Source organism: Ochlerotatus camptorhynchus, unplaced genomic scaffold (genome assembly GCF_037179485.1).
Source record: "Ochlerotatus camptorhynchus isolate MF236.1 unplaced genomic scaffold, CSIRO-AGI_Acam_v1.1 ptg000343l, whole genome shotgun sequence".
NCBI lineage: Eukaryota > Metazoa > Arthropoda > Insecta > Diptera > Culicidae > Ochlerotatus > Ochlerotatus camptorhynchus.
Window position 1 is genome coordinate 227,010 of NW_027040831.1, and position 22,247 is coordinate 249,256.

Genomic DNA, 22,247 nt, shown 5'->3' on the forward strand with positions numbered 1-22,247 from the left:
GGTCAACACAATTTCTGGGATTGAGTTTCGAAGAAACCATCCTTCTCGCAGGATCTTACATAGGTTTCCGGCTTCGATTCGGCGAACTGGGTGCATTTGACACCACTTGCTGAAAAGATCCTGAATCACTAATATATGTATGTTTCCCGCTTTGCTTTTTGGCAGTGGACCTATATAATCCATCGCTATTATCTGCCAAGGGTGGTCGGCTATCTTCTGCTTGCCCATTATAGGTACTGTTGGCACCGTGGCTGGTTTACTCTCTTTACAAATAGTACATTTCTGGATCCATTTCCTAGTGTCCGATGCCATATGCGGCCAATAGTAGCGGAGTTGTAGACGACACAACGTCTTCTCAACCCCTCGATGAAAGCTATTTTCGTGTTCCTGCTCAACAATGCGCTGTCGGTTTCCGGGCGGCGGGATCATCTTCCACTCAAACCTCACATCAAAAGGTTCTTCATCGACCGAGACATACTTCCAAAGCTGTCCGTCTTCGAAACGGAAATCAGAATAGTTCTCCGGCTCTTCTTGTACCTTCTGAATCAGGTCTTCGTATGATGATGTACCTAGCCTAGAAGCTTGCACAGCGCAGATGCTGCGAGACAACGCGTCCGGTACGATGTTATCAATTCCTCGTCGGTGTACGATCGTCATGTCCAGATGTTGCAGATCGAGACTCCAGCGACTTAATCTGGACGATGGTCGCCACTTATTGTTCCGGATGTACTGGAGCGCTGAGGCATCTGTCACTAGCGTGAAGTGACTACCTTCGATATACCCTCGGAATTTTTCCACAGCTATAAGCACCGCTAGTGCTTCTTTTTCCGTTGCCGAATAGTTTTGTTGAGCTGCATTCAGCTTCTGGGATACGAAACTAATTACCTTTTCTGACCCTTCTTGCATTTGAGTTAGCACTCCGGCTACTGCTCGATCACTCGCATCCGTTTGTACTATAAATTCCTGTTCAAAATCGGGGTTGGTGAGAATCGGGGCTGCAATTAGCCTTTCTTTGGTGATCCGAAATGCCTCGTCTGCTTCCTTAGTCCATCGTATTATCTTCGGTTTCCCGGCGAGAAGATCTGATAACGGAGCTGTTATGGTGCTGAAGTCCGGTATAAAACGCCGGTAATAATTTACCATTCCGAGAAAGCGTCGGACCTGTCGGATGGTCTTGGGCGCTTCGAAATCTAGGATTCCTTGCACTTTTGAAGGGTCAGGTCTGAGCCCATCAGAGGACAATAGATATCCTAGAAACGGAACTTCGGATCTACAGAATCTAGATTTTTCAATGTTTATCGATAAATTGGCGTTTTTCAGCCTCTTCGCCACCTCTTCCAACAACCGAATATGATCTTCGAACCTGTCACTGGCCACAATGATGTCGTCCAAATAAACAAACACCCAGGGCTCCAGTTCTCCAGAACCAAGGATCTTATCCATTAATCTGGATAAGGTGGCCGGGCTGTTAGTTAGGCCAAATGGGAGGCGTGTATACTGAAACATGCCTCGTCCTTGGATACAAAACGCGGTGAGAGGTTTTGATTTTTCACTCAACGGTACCTGAAGAAATGCGTCCTTTAGATCTATTGTACTTAGGTATCTAGTTTTTCCCAAACGTCCCAATATTCGACCGATATGTGCCAGGGGATAACTGTCTCGCTTGGTTCTAGCGTTTAGCTTACGTGCGTCCAGGCATAAGCGTACAGTTCCGTTGGGTTTCTTAATTGGGACCGCATTTAGCGCCCAATCGGAATTAGACTCTTCAATTACTCCAAGTTGAAGTAATCTATCGATCTCCTCGTTTAAAGCCTTGTGTATAGCGGGAGAATACGGGAAAGGGGAAACTCTTACCGGTGGTGAATCTTTAAATTCATCCTTTAGTTCTATCTTATGTTGGGTCAGCGAGGTTACCTCAAGCTGACCGGACATAGCTAGTTTGAACTTCTGCTTAACGTTATCTAGTGCCGCTATCTGTTCGGAGCTAAGCTCAACAAAATCAGAAGGGTTACTATCAGTGCATTCATCGACATCCACTAGAAAAATGGTTTCCTCACCTTTTCTTATGTGGAGGTCAAAGGCAAGAAAGAAGTCCATGCCAGCGATACACTCCACTGGTAGGTCTTCAACAATAGTGGTCTCTAAAACTTTGATTTCATCTCTGAACCGAAACGGTAGATAAATACTGCCAACAACCTTTAGTGCGTCTCCAGAGGCACTAGTGAGTTTCAAGTTACTCGGAAATATTTTGGTTTTAGGACCCCTCCATAGAGAAACGATTTCTGTGGAAACAAGTGTTTTTACACTACCACAATCTAAAAGTGTACGAATGGAACGACCAAAAACTGTTGGTTTGATATACGGCCGATTATCGTTGATAACTGCCAAAACTGTAGAAATGGGAATATCCTCATTGGTCTCTTCTTGAGAGTCGGATACTTTTTCATATCCACACGCCGTCAAAATGTCGTCTATTGATGAATTTATTGAGTCGGCTGCCTCCTGGCAAACGGTTATTTCGAAGGATCCTTGTCCTTCTGACGCTGGCCGTTTTTTGAACAATACGGACAGCGGTGTGTTGGGAAACCCTGAAATCCACACACTTGGCAATGTATCTTGTACTGTTGCGAGCAGTGGTCTGTCAGATGCTGCTGACTACGGCAGTTGAAACAAACGAACTTATCGTTTAGTGGCACATGAGACCGTAGTTGGGCTTCCACTCCTTTACTAACGTCTTTTATCGCAGAGCTATCCTGAGACTCCGAATCGCTGGAACTCTTTTTCTCCGGCTTTTTGTTTCCATAAGATTTTCCTTCCTGATTAGGATGTTGTTGATCCTTTTTGAACGGTTGTTTGGTCGCCGGGTTGTTAGAGCTAGATTCCTGATTCGGTCGACTTGTCATAAACTTCCGTTGGTTTGAATATTTCTGAAACTCCTGTGGCGTTTGTCCACATTTGCGGTTATAGTTGTTCGAAAATGATGGCTTTCCGACAGCTTGTATCGCATTTGTTTGCGCATTGTTTTGGGGTTTCGAGAAAAGGTATGTGTTAGTGGCGTCAATCTCTTGTCCTGCCATCTGTAGTTCGAACAGGTCTAAAAACTCTCGGCCTATAAGAGCTCTTTTGTAGTCTGGGCGCAGATTTCGCCGCACCGCTTGTGCAATGTCCTCCTCTGATACTGGTTTTGCCAAACTTTTAAACTTCCTTTCAACGTCCAAGAAAAACTCCAGAAAACTTTCGTTCCTCTGCTGTCTTCTTTGATGAATTTCTAACAGTACGAAGTGGTCTAGGTCGGGATGCCGAAATGTGGCTTTGAGGCTTTCAATAAGTTCTGAATAGGTTGTGAACCTGTGTTTATTACTCATAAACCACATCTTTGCCTTTCCTGTAAGTAAGTTACCGAATGACCTCAACAACTCCGGTTCGGAAATCAGCTCTGATTGCGTCCAATCATTCACTTCCCATAGGAAAGTATTTAGACCTGCCCCTCTGTCTTCTCCCGCATATCGCATTGGCCATTTAACGACAGGAATGGTTTTCATTCGATTTGCAACAGGTATGAAATCCACATCCTGATAGGGATTTAAATGAGGAGTAGGAACAGGGGTGTTGCATCTAGGATTAATATTAGGGTAGTGGTTCGGATTCAACAGATGTATGTTGAATCCCCTAGGTATATATGGATTCAGGTTCGGAGTAGGTATCGGGATATTATTTGACCGCGGATCAGGTCTTAAAAGATCGTCCGGGTGAAAATTAGATCTATTCTGAACTGAATTTGCAAAACGGTTCGGGGTGGGTTCTCTCGGAGGCCATCCAGCATAGGGGTTAACCGTTGGATTAGGATGGTCATGAGAGTAAAAGGGGTTCAAGTGAATCGGATGATGATTTGAAGGTTGACTAGTATATTGATCAAAATGTATGTGCGGGTTATTCACCTGGGTTGGTTGAGTTCCCGCAGCATCATATGGATTGGACCATTGAGATGAAACCGGAGGAACATCTCGTGAAAATGTGGAAGAGTTCCGATTAGGTTGCGGTTGAGTTACCGGAAAATCATATGGATTGGACCATTGAGATGAAACCGGAGGAACATCTCGTGAAAATGTGGAAGAGTTCCGATTAGGTTGCGGTTGAGTTACCGGATTGGACCATTGCGATGAAACCGGAGGGCCGCTCAGTACAGATGTGGATGGATTATGCTCTGGTTGTGGTAGCCTAACATTAGAGCTGTATGCTCGCTGGTCCTCTCGAGAATTGCTAATAAACTGCGATCCGGATCCTGGTACACTGCTTACGCTAACCGAACTCACTGGATTCACCACACTGGCTGGAACCGAAGTATTCACTCCCGTAGATCGCGACAGATCCAATAAATTATCTGGTAAATCACGTATCGTGTCGAACCGAACTTGCCTAGCTTGTTGTACACGCGACGCGACATGATACCGTGGTGTTGACCACGTAATATTTAAAGCACTATCTGAAGCGGTAGTGACAGTCGATGTATTCAAGGTTGGCATAAAACTGGTAAACGATGTTGAACTTGAATTTATACATAAGTTCTGTAAAAGTGGCTCAATTTCCGGGGCTATGTGTAAGGTTGGACCAGAAAGAGCTTGTGTTACCACCGGCGATATTGTCCGCGATGTGAGAACCGACGTCATCACGAGAGCCGATTTTGTCGCCACTGGCTGATCCAATGTATTTAAATCTTGAGTCTGTTCTGCCTGAGCAGCTAAGCTAGCCGCTCCCTGTAATTCCTCAGAAACTGAGTCCGAAACAGACACTGATAATGGTGAGTAAATGGCATTTTCATTAAAGTGTGTCAAATACGTTTGAACCACCTTTGAAAAAATCCAATTGGCATCATTAGCACGCCTACTAACGCCATATGTTCGTTTGAAAAGTTTCAAACGATGATAAAGATGCAGGAGAGCAGTCTTGGACATCAATGGATCAAAAGTATTAGCTTCTATTTCATTCCACACACGCTCTAATCTTTCTCTACACTCCAACATTTCCCTTTCAGGATTACGGTTGTATGAAAAAATACGAACGAGCCCATCCGCTTCTTCTCGCAAAGCATTCTTGAGTTTTCTGCGGTTAACACTAAGGCTTCGTTCTTTTCCCACTAGCATATTCCTAATCTCAAGTTCAAAACCAACCTCATCATTGGTCAAATAAACGACACACATCCCCGTCTGATATTCTCTATCCATACTTATGATAGAAATTGTTTGCCCACCGAACTGAAGTCAACAAAAATTGTCTACTTATGTGACCAAAGTTTGTGGTCTGCAAAAAAAAAACCTTTGGTACGCTTGCAAAAAAAATAGTAGTGTAATAAGAACGGTGCACCTGCACACGCTATATCTGGTAAGTAAGGGATAGAAACGGAGATCAGAAAAACAACTATTGTGTGGCTCAGTATACCACTTCCCTATACATTGGGTCTACGCTTAAACGACATGCAAAAAAATAAACCTATTGATCGAAATGCGTGCTCTATATTTCAGCCTATTATCCGAGAAGTTCAAGGCCGATCGTGAGAGTGCCTTTTGCTTGAAAGTATTAGCTGAAAAAAAAAAAACCAATTTCCTGATAGCAAGTGCTATATTCTTTCTCTTGAATGATCACTATCTGTGGGTGCAATGGATCGTGCCCAATCGCACGTTTCTGTATCGAATGGAAGAAACCAATTCCGATGTTGAGAGAGGTAATTTTTTTAAACGGTGATCAAACACAGGAAAGATTTCCCCTCAACCAAACGAAAAATTAACTCTCGAATCGATCTAAAGTGGACTTTTTCGTTGGAGCGCCAAATATAACATTATGAAGGTGGCATGCAACTTACCTTTTTCCCTCAGGGGCTGCCTACTCTGTCGATCGGGAGATTACGTTGGGCCCGCGCCGTCGCTCGCTGATCTCTGCGTCGTCGCAGGCGTCGGGGCAATTGCGGCAGGGATTCTCCTAGGAATCCTGCGAGCACACGTGGTTAGGCGTACTTCTTTTGGTTGCGGCGCACTTTTCGGACACAGGTACGAAATTTGATTTCACCACTCGCGCACTAATGTGGACCGTTCTAACGGCCTGTTCTTTTCCGGCTTCTCGGACCAACCCTAGGAGCTCGAAGGAGGCAATTATTCACTCCTTCGGCTACCACTAAACCGACGGACACTCGCGAACTTAGGACTGTGCACCAGCTCGGTGGCAAATACTACGCACGCCACGTGTAGGTTTCGGCACACTTCGTCCGAACACCAGAGTTTTGCACTACCGAGACTGGTTTTAGGATCTTCTGGCCAGGTTACCGGCCGTTTCACTCGCCACACTCGGCGTCACACACGCGAAAGGTAAAAATCCGTATTATATTTTCTAACTCGACTGAATAATTTTGCGCGTCCGTACGGTCACAAGGTTTTCCACAAAAGAGGCCTCCTCAAGCGGTCGGGAGCCTATTTATCTCCTCCCTCGCTCGCAATGGGAGGACTGAACTTCCTTCCACACACGTTTGCCAACCGTTGAGAAGGGGTGGTAGTCGTCTACTCGAGCAGTTTTGGTAGCGGACGGCGCTCAAATAGGCTAGTTTATTTTAAATATTCTAACAATTTCTAGATCTAGCTCCTATCTTACAAACAATTACAATAACAAGTATATTTTAATTTAATGGGACATGCTCTAATGTTACAACAGATCCATCCCGGAGGCGTGGATTTCAATCACAACCTGGAAGATCTTGTCCTTCTCGAACCAATCGAACATGTTGACAATGTCCGGATGCTTCACTTGCGTCAACAGGTACACTTCCATCGGAATTTCCCGCTTCTCCTCAATCTTAATCATTACCTGTGGCACGACCTTCTCCTACAGTATGAGCTTCGAGAGACGGAACTGGGCCGATCCGGGTATTCTTGATGGCCTGCCCAAGTGAATTGTCCACCTTTCTAGCACAGAGAACAGACATCCAAGTCAAATTCCTAAAGTGTGTACGAAATTTAACTGCTATTTTGGGGGCGCTAGTGTCACTGCCCATCGACGTCGATGACCGGCAGACGTAATCTTAACATAAATCTAGAAAGAGCTGGAATTAGGGCGTAACAGCCTTTGTAAACAATGACTTCTCTCGTTGATTTCTCGGAATTCAAGGCACGCATATACAAACCAACATATCCATCGGGTAGGAGAAGTCTTCCTCTACTCGATGGTGATGTCGATTTACCAGGGAGAGCCAAGACTTCCAAGAAATCATCGAGAGCAGTCATTGTTTACAAAAGCTGTTACGCCCTAATTCCAGCTCTATCTAGAAATGTCAAAATTGTTGTGAGCTAAACATTGTTTGTTAAAACCGATCAAAACATGGGCCACAAGTGCGAGTTTCATTGGGGCACAAATAAACAAGGTGTTACCAAGCGATAATCTTTTCACAATTTTCCTAAGGGATGGTCCATTAATTATGTCACGCAAATTTGGCCCATTTGCAACCCCCCCTCCCCCTAAATGTGTGACATAATTAATGGACGACTCCTAAGGATGCTAAATTGCCCGAACTACAGGAGATTTTCTTCTCACGAGGAGTCCAAGCGCTTGCAATGAAAAATGTATGTTCTGACCACTTCCCCCCGGAGGCTTTTCGAATTCCTGGATAAATTGATGCAGGGTGAGCAGTGTTCAAATCTTACCACATTTTTCTGAATTTAAATGAGGGCTAATTAGAGTTCACACCCTCACTGAATTATTTGAAGATACGCCGCTAGCGAACTAAAAAAAGTTAGGTTTGCTCCTGACTACTATGCCCAGTTAAAATTGGATCTCTACAAGAAACTGTAAAAGATCTTAGTTTTTTATTTGAAAATAATGGTTCTGCAGAGACTCGATTGATTTCCGTTGTTTTGTCTTGTTTGTTTTGAACTGATTTGACGGTTCATTTGAATACACGGTTAATAATATCAAACCAAATTTTAGTTCAATCAACTCATTAATCGCAAAAAGTGATAACTCGAGTCGCAACATTCCGTATGGCAGCGCTAGTGTTTCTAACGTATTTTAATTTTAATTCTTACACATAATTTTTCGAAAAAATTGTTTAAGCTTGCATGTCTGTTCTCTGTGGTACTAGTCACGCTGTTGAACGTCAACGTCAGATTTCTTCATCCTCTAGGTTGTTGTACGATGAATCTGGATCCCGTAGGGAAGCGTCTGATTCGAAATGGTGTACAGTACGTCGATCACGTTGCCATTGTAGTGAACCGCTTTCCCGGAATACTTCCCTTCCGAATAGACCGACTTGCGTGGTTTTTTGACTTTATTAGAGAGATTTTTAGCCGTTGGCTAGTGCATCTCTATAAAATAGGAGGCCCCAGAGGGGGGTTGTGCCTGCAAATTGTGTTACGGAGTTGGCTTACATTTCACATGTACTCAAATAGAAGCAATTAAAACAGATTCCAGTAAAAAGATTAACAAAACAGACAACGAGAAAGAAAAAAAAAAACAATCTGGTACATCAAAGTTAAGTCCCGTCAGCCAAAAGAAAATTAAAGGATCTAAATGTTGTTGTATAGCCCATCGTCCTTGAGAAAATGAATAACTGTCGCTAAAGTGGAAGGTTCGTCGTCCAGTATGTCCCTAATGCTGTTGGAAAGTGCGTACTGCTCCCGTACTTGTTGGTATTGTGGACACAGGCATAGGATGTGTTCCACCGATGCAGTGGTTCCGCAAACGTAGCACATTCTGTGGAACTGCGTCCCACCAAAACTATGTGAGATTCTTGTATGGCCTGTCCTAAGACGAGAAACCACCTTCGGGTCCCGTAGTTTCGACATATCCGTCCACTTGCTCGTCGTTCCTTTGATTCTTCGGATGAAGAGGGATTGGGATTGGCACCACTCTGCTGCTTCCCACATTTTGCTGACTATCCATCGCTTTATGTCCTGTAGTGGCACTTCGTCTGTGTAACGGGGGCCGCTGGCCCAGAAGCTGCCAGGCTGTCGGCTTCGCTGTTTCCTGGGATACCGCAGTGCCCAGGGATCAAGGAAAACACCGTGTTTGGAGGAGTGGCGGCGATAACTGAACCTCGTGGGACGCCCGTCTCTTCTCTGAAGAGCTGGGACCTCATGTCACCAACTGCGACTCTGAAATTTTTGATGAAGTGGACCATGGGTCACCCAGTTGCCAAGCTGCTCTAAGACGAGGGGCATCCACGTCCTGTTGAAGGCCTTCGATATATCCAGCGAGACTATCTCGGTGTGGAGACCGCTATCGTTGGCACTCTTGAGGACCTCCCCTAATGTTGCGAAATTAGTTGACGTTCCGTACCCTTGACGGAAGGCGTGCTGTCGATGGTCTAGCAGGTTTTCGGCTTCAAGGAAATCCTTTAGCCTCCTGTTAACCATTCGCTCCAGGACCTTGGACATACAGCATGTCAAGGCTATTGGCCGGAACTTGCTAACTTCACGGGTTGTTGCATTGGCTTTTGGGATGGAATGACTGAGCTCTCCTTCCACGACGCTGGATACGAGTTGGTGAGCCAGAGCTTGTTGAAAAGCTCCAGAATCCGTAGCGTGCCTGGCGTTGGTAGCCTCTTGAGTAGGGGGTACCCGATTTCGTCGGGACCCGCCGACTTTCCATTGCTGCAGTGGAGGGCATGCTGAAATTCCTGGCAGGAGAATGCTTGGTTGATGTCCGAGTTCCCAGCGTCAGAAGAAACAGAGAAACTTGCAATGGATGACGTCGAAGGCTTAGCTTTCCGCTTGAATTCGTCTTCGTACTACGCGATGGCTGCGAGATCGGCAAAGTACGAGTCGAGTTCGTCCGCTACAATTGCAGGGTCAGAAACCGCTTCACCGTTAATCTGTACGTGGAGCGGTGCCATGTGCCGTTTCCCACTAAGGGCGTTGACTTGCCACCATAAGTCGGCCGAAGACTGTGGCAAATTTATTCCATTGTGCGACTCATGGTAGTGACGGAGAGCGTCCTCGCGGTCGGGATGTCCTATAGGAAGGCGCTTTACACGGCGAAGTGCTTTACGCCGGGCTTTAACGGCTTTCCTCGTATCTTCATTCCACCAGCGTAGCGCTTTTTGCTCCGGAATGCTGCTGGTCTTTGGGATGGTTGCTGTTGCCGCTTCTTATACCACTTCTGAAAAGTCTTCAATGCTGTTCAGATTACGCTGTAGTAACAAGGACTGCAAGGCTTCACCATAGCTATCCCAGTCTGCTTGTTCATAGCGCGATCGGGGCCTCCGTGTTGCCATCGGGAAATGGCGGTCGAGAATTGAACTTTGATGGGGTAGTGGTCGCTACAATAGAGATCCGTGTTCGCGATCCACTGAGTTTTTCCGGCAAAGCAGCGGCTGACGGCAGAGACGTCGATGGCAGAAGTGTGCAACCCGTTAAAAGACGTGGGCACACCGTCATTCAGAATCACCATGTCTTCCTTCTCGAAAATATCGACTAGGGTAATACCTCGAGGGTCGGAGCGGGGGCAGTCCCAGCTTGGGTGGTGCCCGTTCAGATCCCCAACCAGGATGCGCGGTTCCGGTAGTTTAACTTTGGCTTCGCTGAGTTGATCGCGCAGGTTTGGCAGCCGTCGGCATGGCAGGTATGCACATGCGACGGAGATGTTCACCGGTGCTGCCAGCTGGATGCCAAGTATGGGAAGCTCAGAGTCCATATCGACAACCTGGAAAGGTATCGTCTTCAAAACCCCGATGGCCACGGAGTGCCGGAAGTTGTTTCCCCGTTTTGCTGTCCACATTCCTGGAGTGCGATGACCCAGGGGGGATCGTCGTGGCAAAAGAGCTCTAGATCACCAATGTGGTTCAGGAACCCGTTAATGTTCCGCTGCAGGATGAAGTTTACTGGCTTGGGCAGTGCAGGAGTGGGGTACGAGCGCGCCGTGATTGTGGAGCTAGTGTCATCGCGACGGTGACTGCCACTCTGGTCGACGGGCAGATCTGTATTGTAGGTGTCCGATCCATCGTGATGGTCGGAGCCAGCTGACAGATTGATGTTGTATGCTGAATGAGACAGGGCCCCACCAAGGGCAGGTGTAGAGGTTCCACCCACCCAGGGCAGGGATGACCCAATAAAAAAAGAATAGGTATTACCTGGTGGCGTACTAGGTTTGGCAGCTTCGGTCGTTGTTATAGCAGCGTGTTCGAGCCCCTCGAAGTCCTTCGGGGAATGGGTCGGTGAGCCCTTGTCCGTCCCGATACTTGAAGCAGGCTTGACTCCTTCGTCGTCCGCACCGACGGGGCCCCAACTATCGCTGGGCTCTTCTTTTATTTCTTCATCCGCGGGCCGCAGAGGTGATCCGGCAGTTCCGGTGGGGTTATGACGTCCGCACTGCCGGTGCCCGGCGTGCTAGAAGCACTCATTAATTCGACTGGTTGGCTCGGGTGCCGAGGGGTATCCGAAGATTCCGGTTGGGGTATAGCTTCCGGTTCAACGGTGCCCCGGCTACCCGAGGCCAAACACAGACACGGTTGGCGGTGGCTGGCAGTTGATGGAGGTGTTGAGGTGACCATTAGAGTTGTCAAGCTGAATAGCGAGGGTCAAGGTGCCGTTGAAAGTGACTTTTTCCGGAGAGACGTCGCGTCGATGATTGCGGTGTTGAGGACTGTTCAATGGATGTAGCGGGAGCCGATGGCATGGGGGTATCTTGTTTGTGGCTGGTTTTTAGGTTTGGTCTGTTTTCTGGCGTGATGGTGGCATCGCTGCTGGATCCCGCCGAGATCAAGCCATGACTTAAGACGGTGATGGAATTGTCTGCTCTCTCGGGAGCTTTCTGCCACACGGGCTGAACTTTCTCCGGGGTTATCCGCGGAGGTAATGACGGGGCTGCAGGTAGGACGACGGTCGGTTCGAGGACGGTCCGTATGGGGGTCTGTATGGTAGATTCCAGCTGCTGTACCTTCTGTTGCGTCTGTATAATGATGGTCTGGACCATGGACTCGAAATGTTTGGCTTGTCTCTTCATCATCGCTTCAATCGCGTTCAGAGACGGATTAACTGAGGCAGCGCTAACTGCGGCGGCGGCGATAGTGTTTCCAGAACCATTCAACTGGAGTGCGGCTTGCAGCTGGGCGATAATAGTGTCCTTTTCTCTGACCGTGTTGGCCAGCTCATCGATTTTCCGACTCATTTCGAAGAGGGCGTTTTGCGTGCTTGCGTTTGTGACATTGGCAAAGGTGTTGCCTCCGTTGCGTTGTTCGTACATTTGCCTTGCGTCTGGATACGAAAAACCTCTGTCCACCTGGATGCGCTGAATTTCATTCTTCCGTTGATAACTCGGACAGGAGCGATTAGACAGTCCGTGGATGTCTGCTTTGCAGCTACTGCAGAAAGGTTTCTGGGGACAGTCTAATTGGCGATGGGGTGATCACCCGAGCAATTCCCACAAATTGCTTTTGCAACTTTACACCGGAGCTTGGTATGGCCGATCGCCCAGCAGTTGAAGCACTGCATGGGCGACGGATAGAACGGACGAGTTCGACACCGTGTGTACCCTATGTCTATGTATTCAGGTACACACGTGCCGTGACAGGTCACGATGAAGGTCGCCGTGTTGACCCGACCTGATCCGTCCCGTCGTGTGACGTAGCGTTGACGTAACCATTGTCTTCGATAGCTCGTACGGTTTGACATACCAAAACATAACATTTGAACTGTTGAAATACCGGATTGCCAAACATACAATTATTCACAAACAAAGTCAGTCCGATGACTGCCACTTTCAGCAAAGCGCGGCACACCGAGAAAAATGTTGGCGCAAAATAAGTGTGTAGAGTAACCACCCCTTCTTATTAAAGGACTGATCTTAATCCTTTAATAAGAAGAACTTTTGAGGCAACACAAGGCTTCCTCAACAAGTTTAAGTAAAAGGATTTACTAATGTCCACAACAGGTACAGCAAAACATCACATAGACGCCCTTATTAGCACTATCTATTCTATTTATTTATTTATTTATTTATTTATTTGTCGTCAATCAGTGTAGACCGTTTTACAATTGTTGTCTTAAGTGCTATTTTTACAATTTTGTCTTTGTTTATATTTTTATAATATGTCTTAAGAAAAAGTTAAAACATTACTTCTAGTTGACGTTATGCGACGAATTAAAATATTGCTTTAATTTAGTTTTTGTCATTGTAAAGTCAATGTTATCGCAGTGCTTATTATATGTATCCATCATTTGGTTCAAGGGTCCAAATTTGGCATAATTCGTACGATGACGATTTGTAGCAAATATATTTCTGTTTCGTAAATGCCTAGATGGTGTATATAAATTTAAGGATGACAATAGTTCTATTGAATCAATTCGATGTGATACGATATCGTTTACGAAAGAAATCATAGCAAATTCACGACGTTCTTTTAATGTTTGGATATTTATGAGCATACACCGAGCTGTGTAAGATGGCAGAGGAAATACAGTCCAACCTAACTTGCGGAGTGCATACAATAGAAACTGCTTTTGAACGGACTCTATTCTTTCTTCGTGTGTGATTGAAAAAGGTGACCAAACTATGCTGCAATATTCTAATATCGATCTTACATAAGCAATGTACAATGTTTTTATCGTATACGGATCGTGAAAGTTATAGCAGAAACGTTTTATGAAACCAAGCATGTTGTTAGTTCTGTTAATAATTGTGTTATAATGATCGGTGAAAGTAAGTTTTGAGTCCAAAATAACACCTAGATCCCTGACTCTATCACATTTTTCTACGATCTGGTTTCCTAAAGTGACTGTTATATCGGGTAGCTTTTGTTTTCTACTAATGGTAATGGAGTTACATTTTTTTATATTTAATTGTAGCAGGCTTTTTTGACACCAAGTATGGAATATTCGAATTTCCTCTTTGAATGTGATGATGTCTTTGGCATCTTTTATTTCCAAAAAAAGTTTAATGTCGTCAGCATATATTAAAACTTTCAATTTCTTAATAATGAAAGATATGTCATTGACGAAGAGAATAAATAAAAGTGGTCCTAAATGGGAGCCTTGAGGAACTCCTGAAGTGACATCAACGGGATTTGATATCTTTCCTTTGTATTTTACTATTTGATGACGGTCAGTTAAATATGATTCAAGCCACTTGAGGAGTGCGTACTGGATACCCATTTTTTGAAGTTTAAAAAGAAGCATGGGTATGTCAATTCGATCAAACGCTTTGCTGAAATCTGTATACAACACTTCTACATGGTTTCCGTTATCCATTGCATTCAAGGAATAATTAATTAATTCGAGCAAATTCGTAGTTGTTGAACGGCCTTTAAAGAAGCCATGTTGCATAGTAGTTATTCTGTTTTTAATTTGAAGAAAGAGTTTTTCATTTACAATCGCCTCGAAAAGTTTCGGAATGCAAGAGATAATAGCTATACCACGATAATTACGTATGTCGGATTTTTTACCCGATTTAAAGATAGGCACTAAAAACGAGTTTTTCCATATTTTAGGGAAGTTTCCGGATTCCAGTGACATATTGAAAATCCAAAATAATGGAGCAGTAAGTTCAATTGCTAAAGTTTTCATAAAAACTGGCGGAACACCGTCAGGGCCAGGACCTTTGGATGCATCTAAATTGTTTAAACCCTTTAAGATATCATGAACCTTGATTTGACTTACGCTGATGTCACTTGAAAATTCTGGATATGATTCAAAATATTCACGGTCACGGTTCTCTTCTGAAAACGTAGTATATATTTCTTGGAAGAAATTTGCAAACAAATTGCATATATCATCCGAGTTCTCACCTATCCTATCGTCCAAATGCATCTTTGAGGGAAAATTATCAGATTTTAATTTGGTTTTCACATAATTGAAGAAGTTTCTAGGACAAGATTTTATTTCAAGTTCAGTTTTTAAATTATACTCCTCAACTGCCATATTCACGGCCAAATTTAACTGATCGCAAATGTCTAAATAGTATGCCAAAGTTTCTTCACTATTGTATTTTTTATAAAATTTGTGCGCTTTTTGCATTTGATTTTTTAAATTTTTCAGTTCCCTGTTGTACCAAACTGGATGTTTTGCATGACTCTGACGTCTTCTTCTTTTAGTTGGCACTTCTTCAAGAATTATTTCAAGCAACACATTGTAGAATACGTCAACTGCACATTCAACATTTTCTGCAGTTCCTAATATTGCTTGCCAATCGATAATGTTCAATCTATTTCTAATGTTATCATAATTTGCTGAATTGTAATCAAAGATTTCATCAAATTCGCAGTCGTTGGTTCTTTCATTTATGTGAACGAATAGAGAATACTCTATTGCTGTGTGAGACATTTCATTTCTCCATATGGGACTTAACGATTCAGTCACACAGAAATCTTCATAAGTATTTGTTAATAAAAGGTCTAAATAACAATTTTGTTGATTTTTCACATGGTTAATTTGATAGAGTCCTAAATTTGCAATTTTGTCAAAAATGAAATGGAGTGTTTCATTTTCCCCAACGACTGGAAGTAAGATGCTTTCATTGTCCATATCAGAAATAAAGTCAACATTGCGTTGGTTAAAGTCCCCATATATATGAACTTTTACTTCAGGGGGTAAACTAGACAAAATTTCTTCCGCTTTTCCAAAAAACTTATCATACGTGTCCTTATGAGCATTGTTTGGAGGAAAGTATACCGAAGCAAAGACATGTGTTTCGTCTGCTACTTGCGCTTTTACCCATACATGTTCGAATTCTTTAAATTTAGTAACCATAATAATTTCTGAATTCAATTGGGTCGAAATCGCTATTAATACTCCACCTCCCGATTTTTTTCCAGACCATTGAAAATTGCGGTCGTCTCTATATACGTTATAATTGTTACCAAAAACTTCTTCACTTCTCACACTATCATCCCAACTTGTTTCATTAGCCATTATGACAGAGTAAGTAGAACTTAATATATTTTTGTTAATTTCATTCATTTTACCGGCGCTTCTCATGCGGTTTACATTTTGGCAATATACCAAAATTTCTGTACTGGTCTGAAGATTAGGTGAAGAAGTTGATGGTAACCTGTCATTCATAAAATTATTATCAAAATTATTTACCCCTGATCCATGTTCCGAATTTGTTTCGTTCTGCAAAGTGTCGTGATCTTCGTTATTTTCTTCCTCTATGGAGTGTGTCAGTTTTGTAGAAAAAACGAGTGCCTCTCCTTGATGTAGAGAAGTCGTCAAGTCCTGGATAATGTCGGGGTCTGCCGGATCATTGTCTTCCTCCAAGGGGTGCGTCAATTTCGTACAAAACACGAATTCCTGCATACACACGCCTCGCATGATGCAGTTGCAGCCATCCCGTTATGCAAGTGCGCTGGAACGGTACGTGGGTAAACATCGCACGCCGGGTAGGGGTTTAAGATTTCCCCTCGTTGGAATTGCATCGTGGGTCGATAGTTAGCCTGCGGCGGTCTGGAAAACCGATATTTCGCTGCCGCAAGAAGCTCTCGATCAGGTGGCAGTAGGTTGTTTCTATTCTGACTAACACTGCTGCGGAAACTGTTACGGTTAGTGTTGTTGTTTCGATGATTGTTAGATATGTTATTGTTGTTGTTGTTGCCAAAATTGTTATTGTTGTTGTTGTGGTTGTTGTTATTTTTGCTGTTGTTGTTGTTGTTGTGGTTGTTGTTGTTGTTGTTGTTGTTGTTGTTGTTGTTGTTGTTGTTGTTGTGGTTGTTGTTGTGGTTGTTGTTATTGTTGTTTTTGTTGTTGTTTTTGAGCAAGTTTTGTTTCCTTCGCCTTCTAGCCTTTCCAGCTATTTTTTGCTGTATCAAACGGCGTGATTTTCGGTCATCGTACTCGGTCCAGTCTGCCTTCCATACCTTCCTGGTACCAAGTAGACGCCACCCTGAGTCATCGTTGTTGTTATTTAATTCCACCTCCAAGCTGGGGCACGAGTCCGATGGCGATTGCAAAGGTGCAGCGCTCCGTGTTGAGGCTATATTTGCTGACAGTGACTTCAGCTCGTCAAGAATATCGAGTTCCAGCACAGAGTTAGAGCTCATGGTACAACTTGCCGCAATGTCGAGCGACAGCTGGTTCAGTTGATTTATTTCATTACTGATATTTCGGAGCTCGGTGGATATATCTGACGTCACAGTTCTCAATGACGTAGACACACTTTTGTTGCCATCATAGCTGTATCGAAAAGCGATGTAGTGTGATTTTTGAGGGCAACGACACTGCCAGCTAAGGTGCTGTTTCTGTTAATTGCAGACAGTTCATTTTTTATGCCTACCAGCAGTACCTCCAGGCCTTCGACAGCTTCGTGAACAATTCGAGGATTTTCTTGCTGCATCGCGAAACGATGTGTCACTTCTGTGTTGGCATGCAGTTGCTCCGTTAGAAGTTTTTGTTGAGACGCTAATTGATTGAATTCTAACTTTGCTTGCAGATGTTCTTGACACGAGTCGCAGCATGGTAGAAGATAAGAATTAAAATCCCCTACTTTTTTATTGTCTTTCCTGCGTAGTGAATTCCTCTGCACGGTCACTCCTACGCAGGCTGCATGAAATGTGCGTATGCAGCCAGTGCATTTCCACATCAGCGAATCAACGGAAGAGTCAAATGAACAAATTTCACAATTCATATTGAAATGAACGGAACCAACAGCTATCGCGCGAAATTACTACAGCGAGAACGAAACGTACGCAAAAAAAAAGCACAGAACGCACGTGGCTAGGAACGATTAAAAAACGCGTCCAAACCGATTGACGATCGATCGACTAAGCAGTGATAGAAGGAAAAGAAAAGTTGACCAGTCTGTCATCTGTCAACAAATACGATAACGTAAAAACCCGAATAGTCGCTCGATTTGTCCTCTCACCAGAAAACCGGTTTGAACGCCTGTTCGGAATGCACGATCTGAAGGGATCTACGCCCTACACATTTGCAGTCAAAAATTGCAGAAACTATGGTCACAACGCACGCCAGTGCCAACAGCAGAGTTGAGACCTATCACAATCACGATCGCTAAACAGCTGATGGTAATAACGCTTTGTACATTCCTATCAATGCGCTCGTCGAAGCTCTCTCCATGACCATCCATCAAGTTGACGAAAGAAGTAAAAAGCAACTGATGAATGTCGTCTCCTGTTGTGATTCATCACCGATCTGGTCATTTCTGACAATCACGACACTCATCTGTGCTCGTTTTGAAGCAGTTGCTGCTTTGCTTGGCTTATGTGAGTGTGTTAGTGAGTGAACCCAACAGCTTCCGTTTCATGTTGCCTGCTTTGTTTGTAACTCACACAGTCGCGCCTGCCGAGACGAACTTGGAATGCGTACGCATTGTTTTCATTTTCTTCTGTCGTTTCGCTTTTTCTCATGATCGTACTGCAGAAGTCTTCACTGTTTTCGTTGTGATTTTCATCATCAGCAGCGAGTGTAACGTTTTGCTTGTGAGCAGCGACCATTACTGGTGATTGTTGTTTGCCATGGTTCTAACTATCACTGCGTGACAAAACGATCTGTTAGCGATAGTCGGTTGATGCGAAGACGAGTGTCACGTGAGTGTCATGATATTTTGCATCACTGGCCAACAGCCTTGTTCCTTTAATAAAAAAAAAAAACTATCTCGGTGGAGGTGGGGGCAGTGTCTGGAAGCCGCCGTTTAACTATTCACGATCGAACAGCCAACTACCGATTTTAATCGATACTGGATCAGATGTTTCAATATTACCGGCTACTAAACGTGAAAAATGCGACGGGCTTGCTGTACAGTCTCTTCACGCGGCAAACGGGACTAGAATCAAAACATACCGAACAAAATTTCTTAGCCCGGATCTTGGAATCAGGTGGAGCTTCCTTCCACTGCCGAACAACTATACCAAAACCACTACCAATAACCTTTTTAAATACCGAAAAATCACTTACCCGAAAAAAAAATCGTGGCATCTCCTTAAAATCATGCGTCATCCGCCACCCAGGTTTGAATCACTAAACGACGACAGAGAGTTCACCTTCAGTAAAACTGACTTTGCCGCTCTGAATCTGGCTCTCTCTTCCATAGACTGGTCCCGACTGTATGAGTCTGTTGACGTTAAGGAAACAGTTGATGTGTTCACCATCACCTTGCACCAGTTGTTCCGTGAACATGTCCCTCCACCACGTTCTCGCCCATCACCGCTATGGTCAAATAGCCATCTCCAACAACTCAAACGTGCGAGAGCAGGAGCACTGAGGAAATACTCGAGGGACAAGAACCCCTTCTGCAAGAGAAATTTCTGTGTTGCTAGTAACAGATACAAATAGTATAATCGCTTTTTGTATGCTAGATATGTTCGTCGGCTTCAATCAGATCTCAAAGAAAACCCGAAAAGATTCTAAACGTTTGTTAACAACAAAAGAAAGGAAAATGGCCTTCCAACGAACATGTTCCTGGGAGACGAATTCTCTGACTCTATTGATGGTATACGTAAACTGTTCGCTGAAAACTTTGCAAGCGTATTTGACGAACTTATGGTGGACGAAGATCAAATAAGAATTGCTCTTTCGGATGTTCCAGCGAATGCTCTCAACTTCCGCATAGGTGACATCGCAGATACGGATGTGCTCACAGCTCGGTGTCAGCTGGACCAGATGGAATTCCTGCTACCGTTCTGAAAAAATGTGCTGAGAATGTCTGTGGGCCCTTGAGATTTATCTGCAAAAAATCACTTTCAGACTCTGTATTTCCCGATAAATGGAAGGATTCGATAATGTTCCCGACGTTCAAAAAAGGAGACAAAAGAGATATCGCAAATTACCGTGGAGTAACATCATTGTGTGCTGGGTCGAAGCTGTTGGAGATACTGATGTACAACATGCTAATTCGTGCTGCTAAGATGTACATATCCCCGGATCAACATGGTTTTTTTTTCCAGGGAGATCCACTGCCACTAACTTGATTCAGTTCACATCTAGCTGCCTTCTAAGTATGCACGATGGTCATTGTCGTAAACGTATCGCAACATGACCTTACTCTCCAAATTTATTTCACTGAATGACGCATTCCAAACCCCGGGTGGGCTGATTGTCTTCCGGTGCTGACTTTGCGTTTAGTGAGTGCGTTGACAATATTGCGATCTAATACTTTGCGTTTAAAGTGGAACCTTATAATGGTAAATATGTGTATTGACACAGACTTATATTGGTATATATATATATATTTATTTTTTTTAAGTTTAAATAATTTAAACTTATTTCTTATTAATTAAATTTAATACCCGACCAGATACTATTATCAAAGTTATTACTATCAACCAACTGATCATTGATGACTGATATGACATTGATAATCAATTTTTCATTTGATTCCGTTTAAACAACTGAACTTTGGGTGTTTCGTGTGACCGTGTATTTCTACTGGCAACTCTGAATGGGTACGTTGTAAGGTTCCTTCTGAATTATTTCACCATGCTTAAATCTGTCAAATTTAATGTCAACTAATCTATCTACTTATTCTCCTTTTTTTATATTCATAATTGTATTTACTATTTGCTTGCCCTATTAACTACATCTCCCTCCTTCTCCACTCTGAATTTCGAATCAGTAAAAAATGCTTAAAAGTTTGAGCAGTAAGACTTTCTGGATTAGAATTAACAGAAACAGGAACAGAAAACGAAAACTTGCGAATCCAAACAATGAATTTTATATCGACTGTTTCTCTAGGTTTTGATTTATTGAAAATTAAAATCAGCGGTGATCTAAGTAGACATGTTTTTCTGTGTGCTGAACGTTTTCCATCAAAAGTTTCAAGATGTCAAGCTGTCTACACACTTAGAAAAAATCATGTAAATTTAGGTGTTCTGAGACTGACATATACGAGCGTCAATTTTGACATAAAATTGAGTCATAATAGACGCGAAATTCAGCTCAATCAAACGTACTTTTCGTCAGGTAACGAACTTTTCAGTCTCAGAGCACTTAATTTTACATGACTTGTTTGTTTACGTCGTATGCTTTATGTCAAAGATGGATTCCGTCACGTGTAAAATTAAGTATTTCTAAGTGTGTACAACTATATATTTTTTTGTCACTGGATTAACCTTTTTTCACTTTTAGTCATCAAGTTAGAAGAATACGCGATACACAAATTGATCATCAAACCGTTTTGGTCGCTTGATCACCTCTCGCTTTCGAAGATCCCTGGACGTCTTAGCCGAACCTGATGCTTGAATCTCGGAATCTGGCGTGGAAACCATTTCCTCCTCCGGAAGAGTTATTTGCCCACCGTTATCACCTTGAAATACTTCGTCAAATTTTTCCTGCTCAGGATGATTGTCAGATGTGATGGATTCAGGCGCTCTTTTAACTTCTCTGATGTTGCGAGCATACTGTATTCCTGTATTGCTCATGATTACAATTTTGGCTCCTTCCCTGGCTATTACTGTGAATCTTTCTGATGAAAAGGTAGGATCAGTCTTGCTTCTTTTGTTTTGCGCAAGCAACACCGTGTCACCAATTTTAGTATTTGATTCCTTGGCTCTTCGAGAAGAATCTGCATAATTCTTACTGATTTGTTTTGTATCTGCATCTTTTTCCCTCAGTTCTGAACGATCGAGCTCACTGCCGCACGGGTCTGACCACATACTGGGGAAGGTACCTCGGTACTTCCAACCAACCATCAACTCAAATGGAGTTACTCCTAGGCGTGAATGAGGGACCAGCGTATTGTGTCGGTGTACATAGTCTTGCAGTGCAGAACGCCAGTTTCTGCCGTCAAGCTTCGATGCAGCCAACGCTTTAATAATCCCTTGGTTCTGCCTTTCAACTGCCCCGTTGGATTGTGGGCTGAGTGGTATAGATTTGCGAATTTCAACTCCCTTATCTTGCCAAAAGTTAACGAACGATGCACTTTGAAAAGGAGGCCCATTGTCGCTTTGAACGATGATTGGGCACCCCCACATTTGGAAGACTTTACATAGCACTTGATTTGTACTGATTGCATCTAAACCTTTCATCTCTATCACGCACAGATATCGAGAATACGTATCGATGACCACCAGTAGCTCGCCAGAACCATAATTAGGGATCGATAGAAAATCTATCTGTAAGATCTCCCATGGACCCTCGGGTAGATCCCTGCTTGTTAACGGCAACGGAGGATACCTTTTCGATAATAGCACACATGTTTCACACTCCTTAACAAAACGAGAAACTTCCTTGGACATGCGAGGCCACCAGAAAAATTGACGCATGATACGCTTTGTGGCCACTTCTCCAACGTGACCTCCGTGAGCCAAACTAAGAGCCTTTTTACGA

At 43.6% G+C, this 22,247-nt stretch overlaps 1 protein-coding gene across 1 annotated transcript; it reads right to left on the bottom strand.

Annotated features, from left to right (window-relative positions):
* Positions 1–21,055: 21,055 nt before the first annotated feature.
* LOC135708966 (uncharacterized) lies at positions 21,056–21,610 on the bottom strand. Its single transcript, XM_065231162.1, has 2 exons — positions 21,236–21,610; positions 21,056–21,163 (listed from the first exon to the last, which is right to left on the bottom strand). The coding sequence occupies exons 1-2, from the start codon at positions 21,608–21,610 to the stop codon at positions 21,056–21,058; spliced, it is 483 nt and encodes a 160-aa protein (XP_065087234.1).
* Between the last annotated feature and the right edge of the window lie 637 nt (positions 21,611–22,247).

What these genes read in the sequence shown, in the direction of transcription:
- LOC135708966 (XM_065231162.1), bottom strand. Translation starts at nt 21,610, where the DNA reads ATGGTTGGTTGGAAGTACCGAGGTACCTTCCCCAGTATGTGGTCAGAC. An exon ending in AGCAGGAAAAATTTGACGAA is followed by an intron (nt 21,164 to 21,235) that starts GTATTTCAAGGT and finishes CCAGATTCCGAG; the next exon opens with ATTCAAGCATCAGGTTCGGC.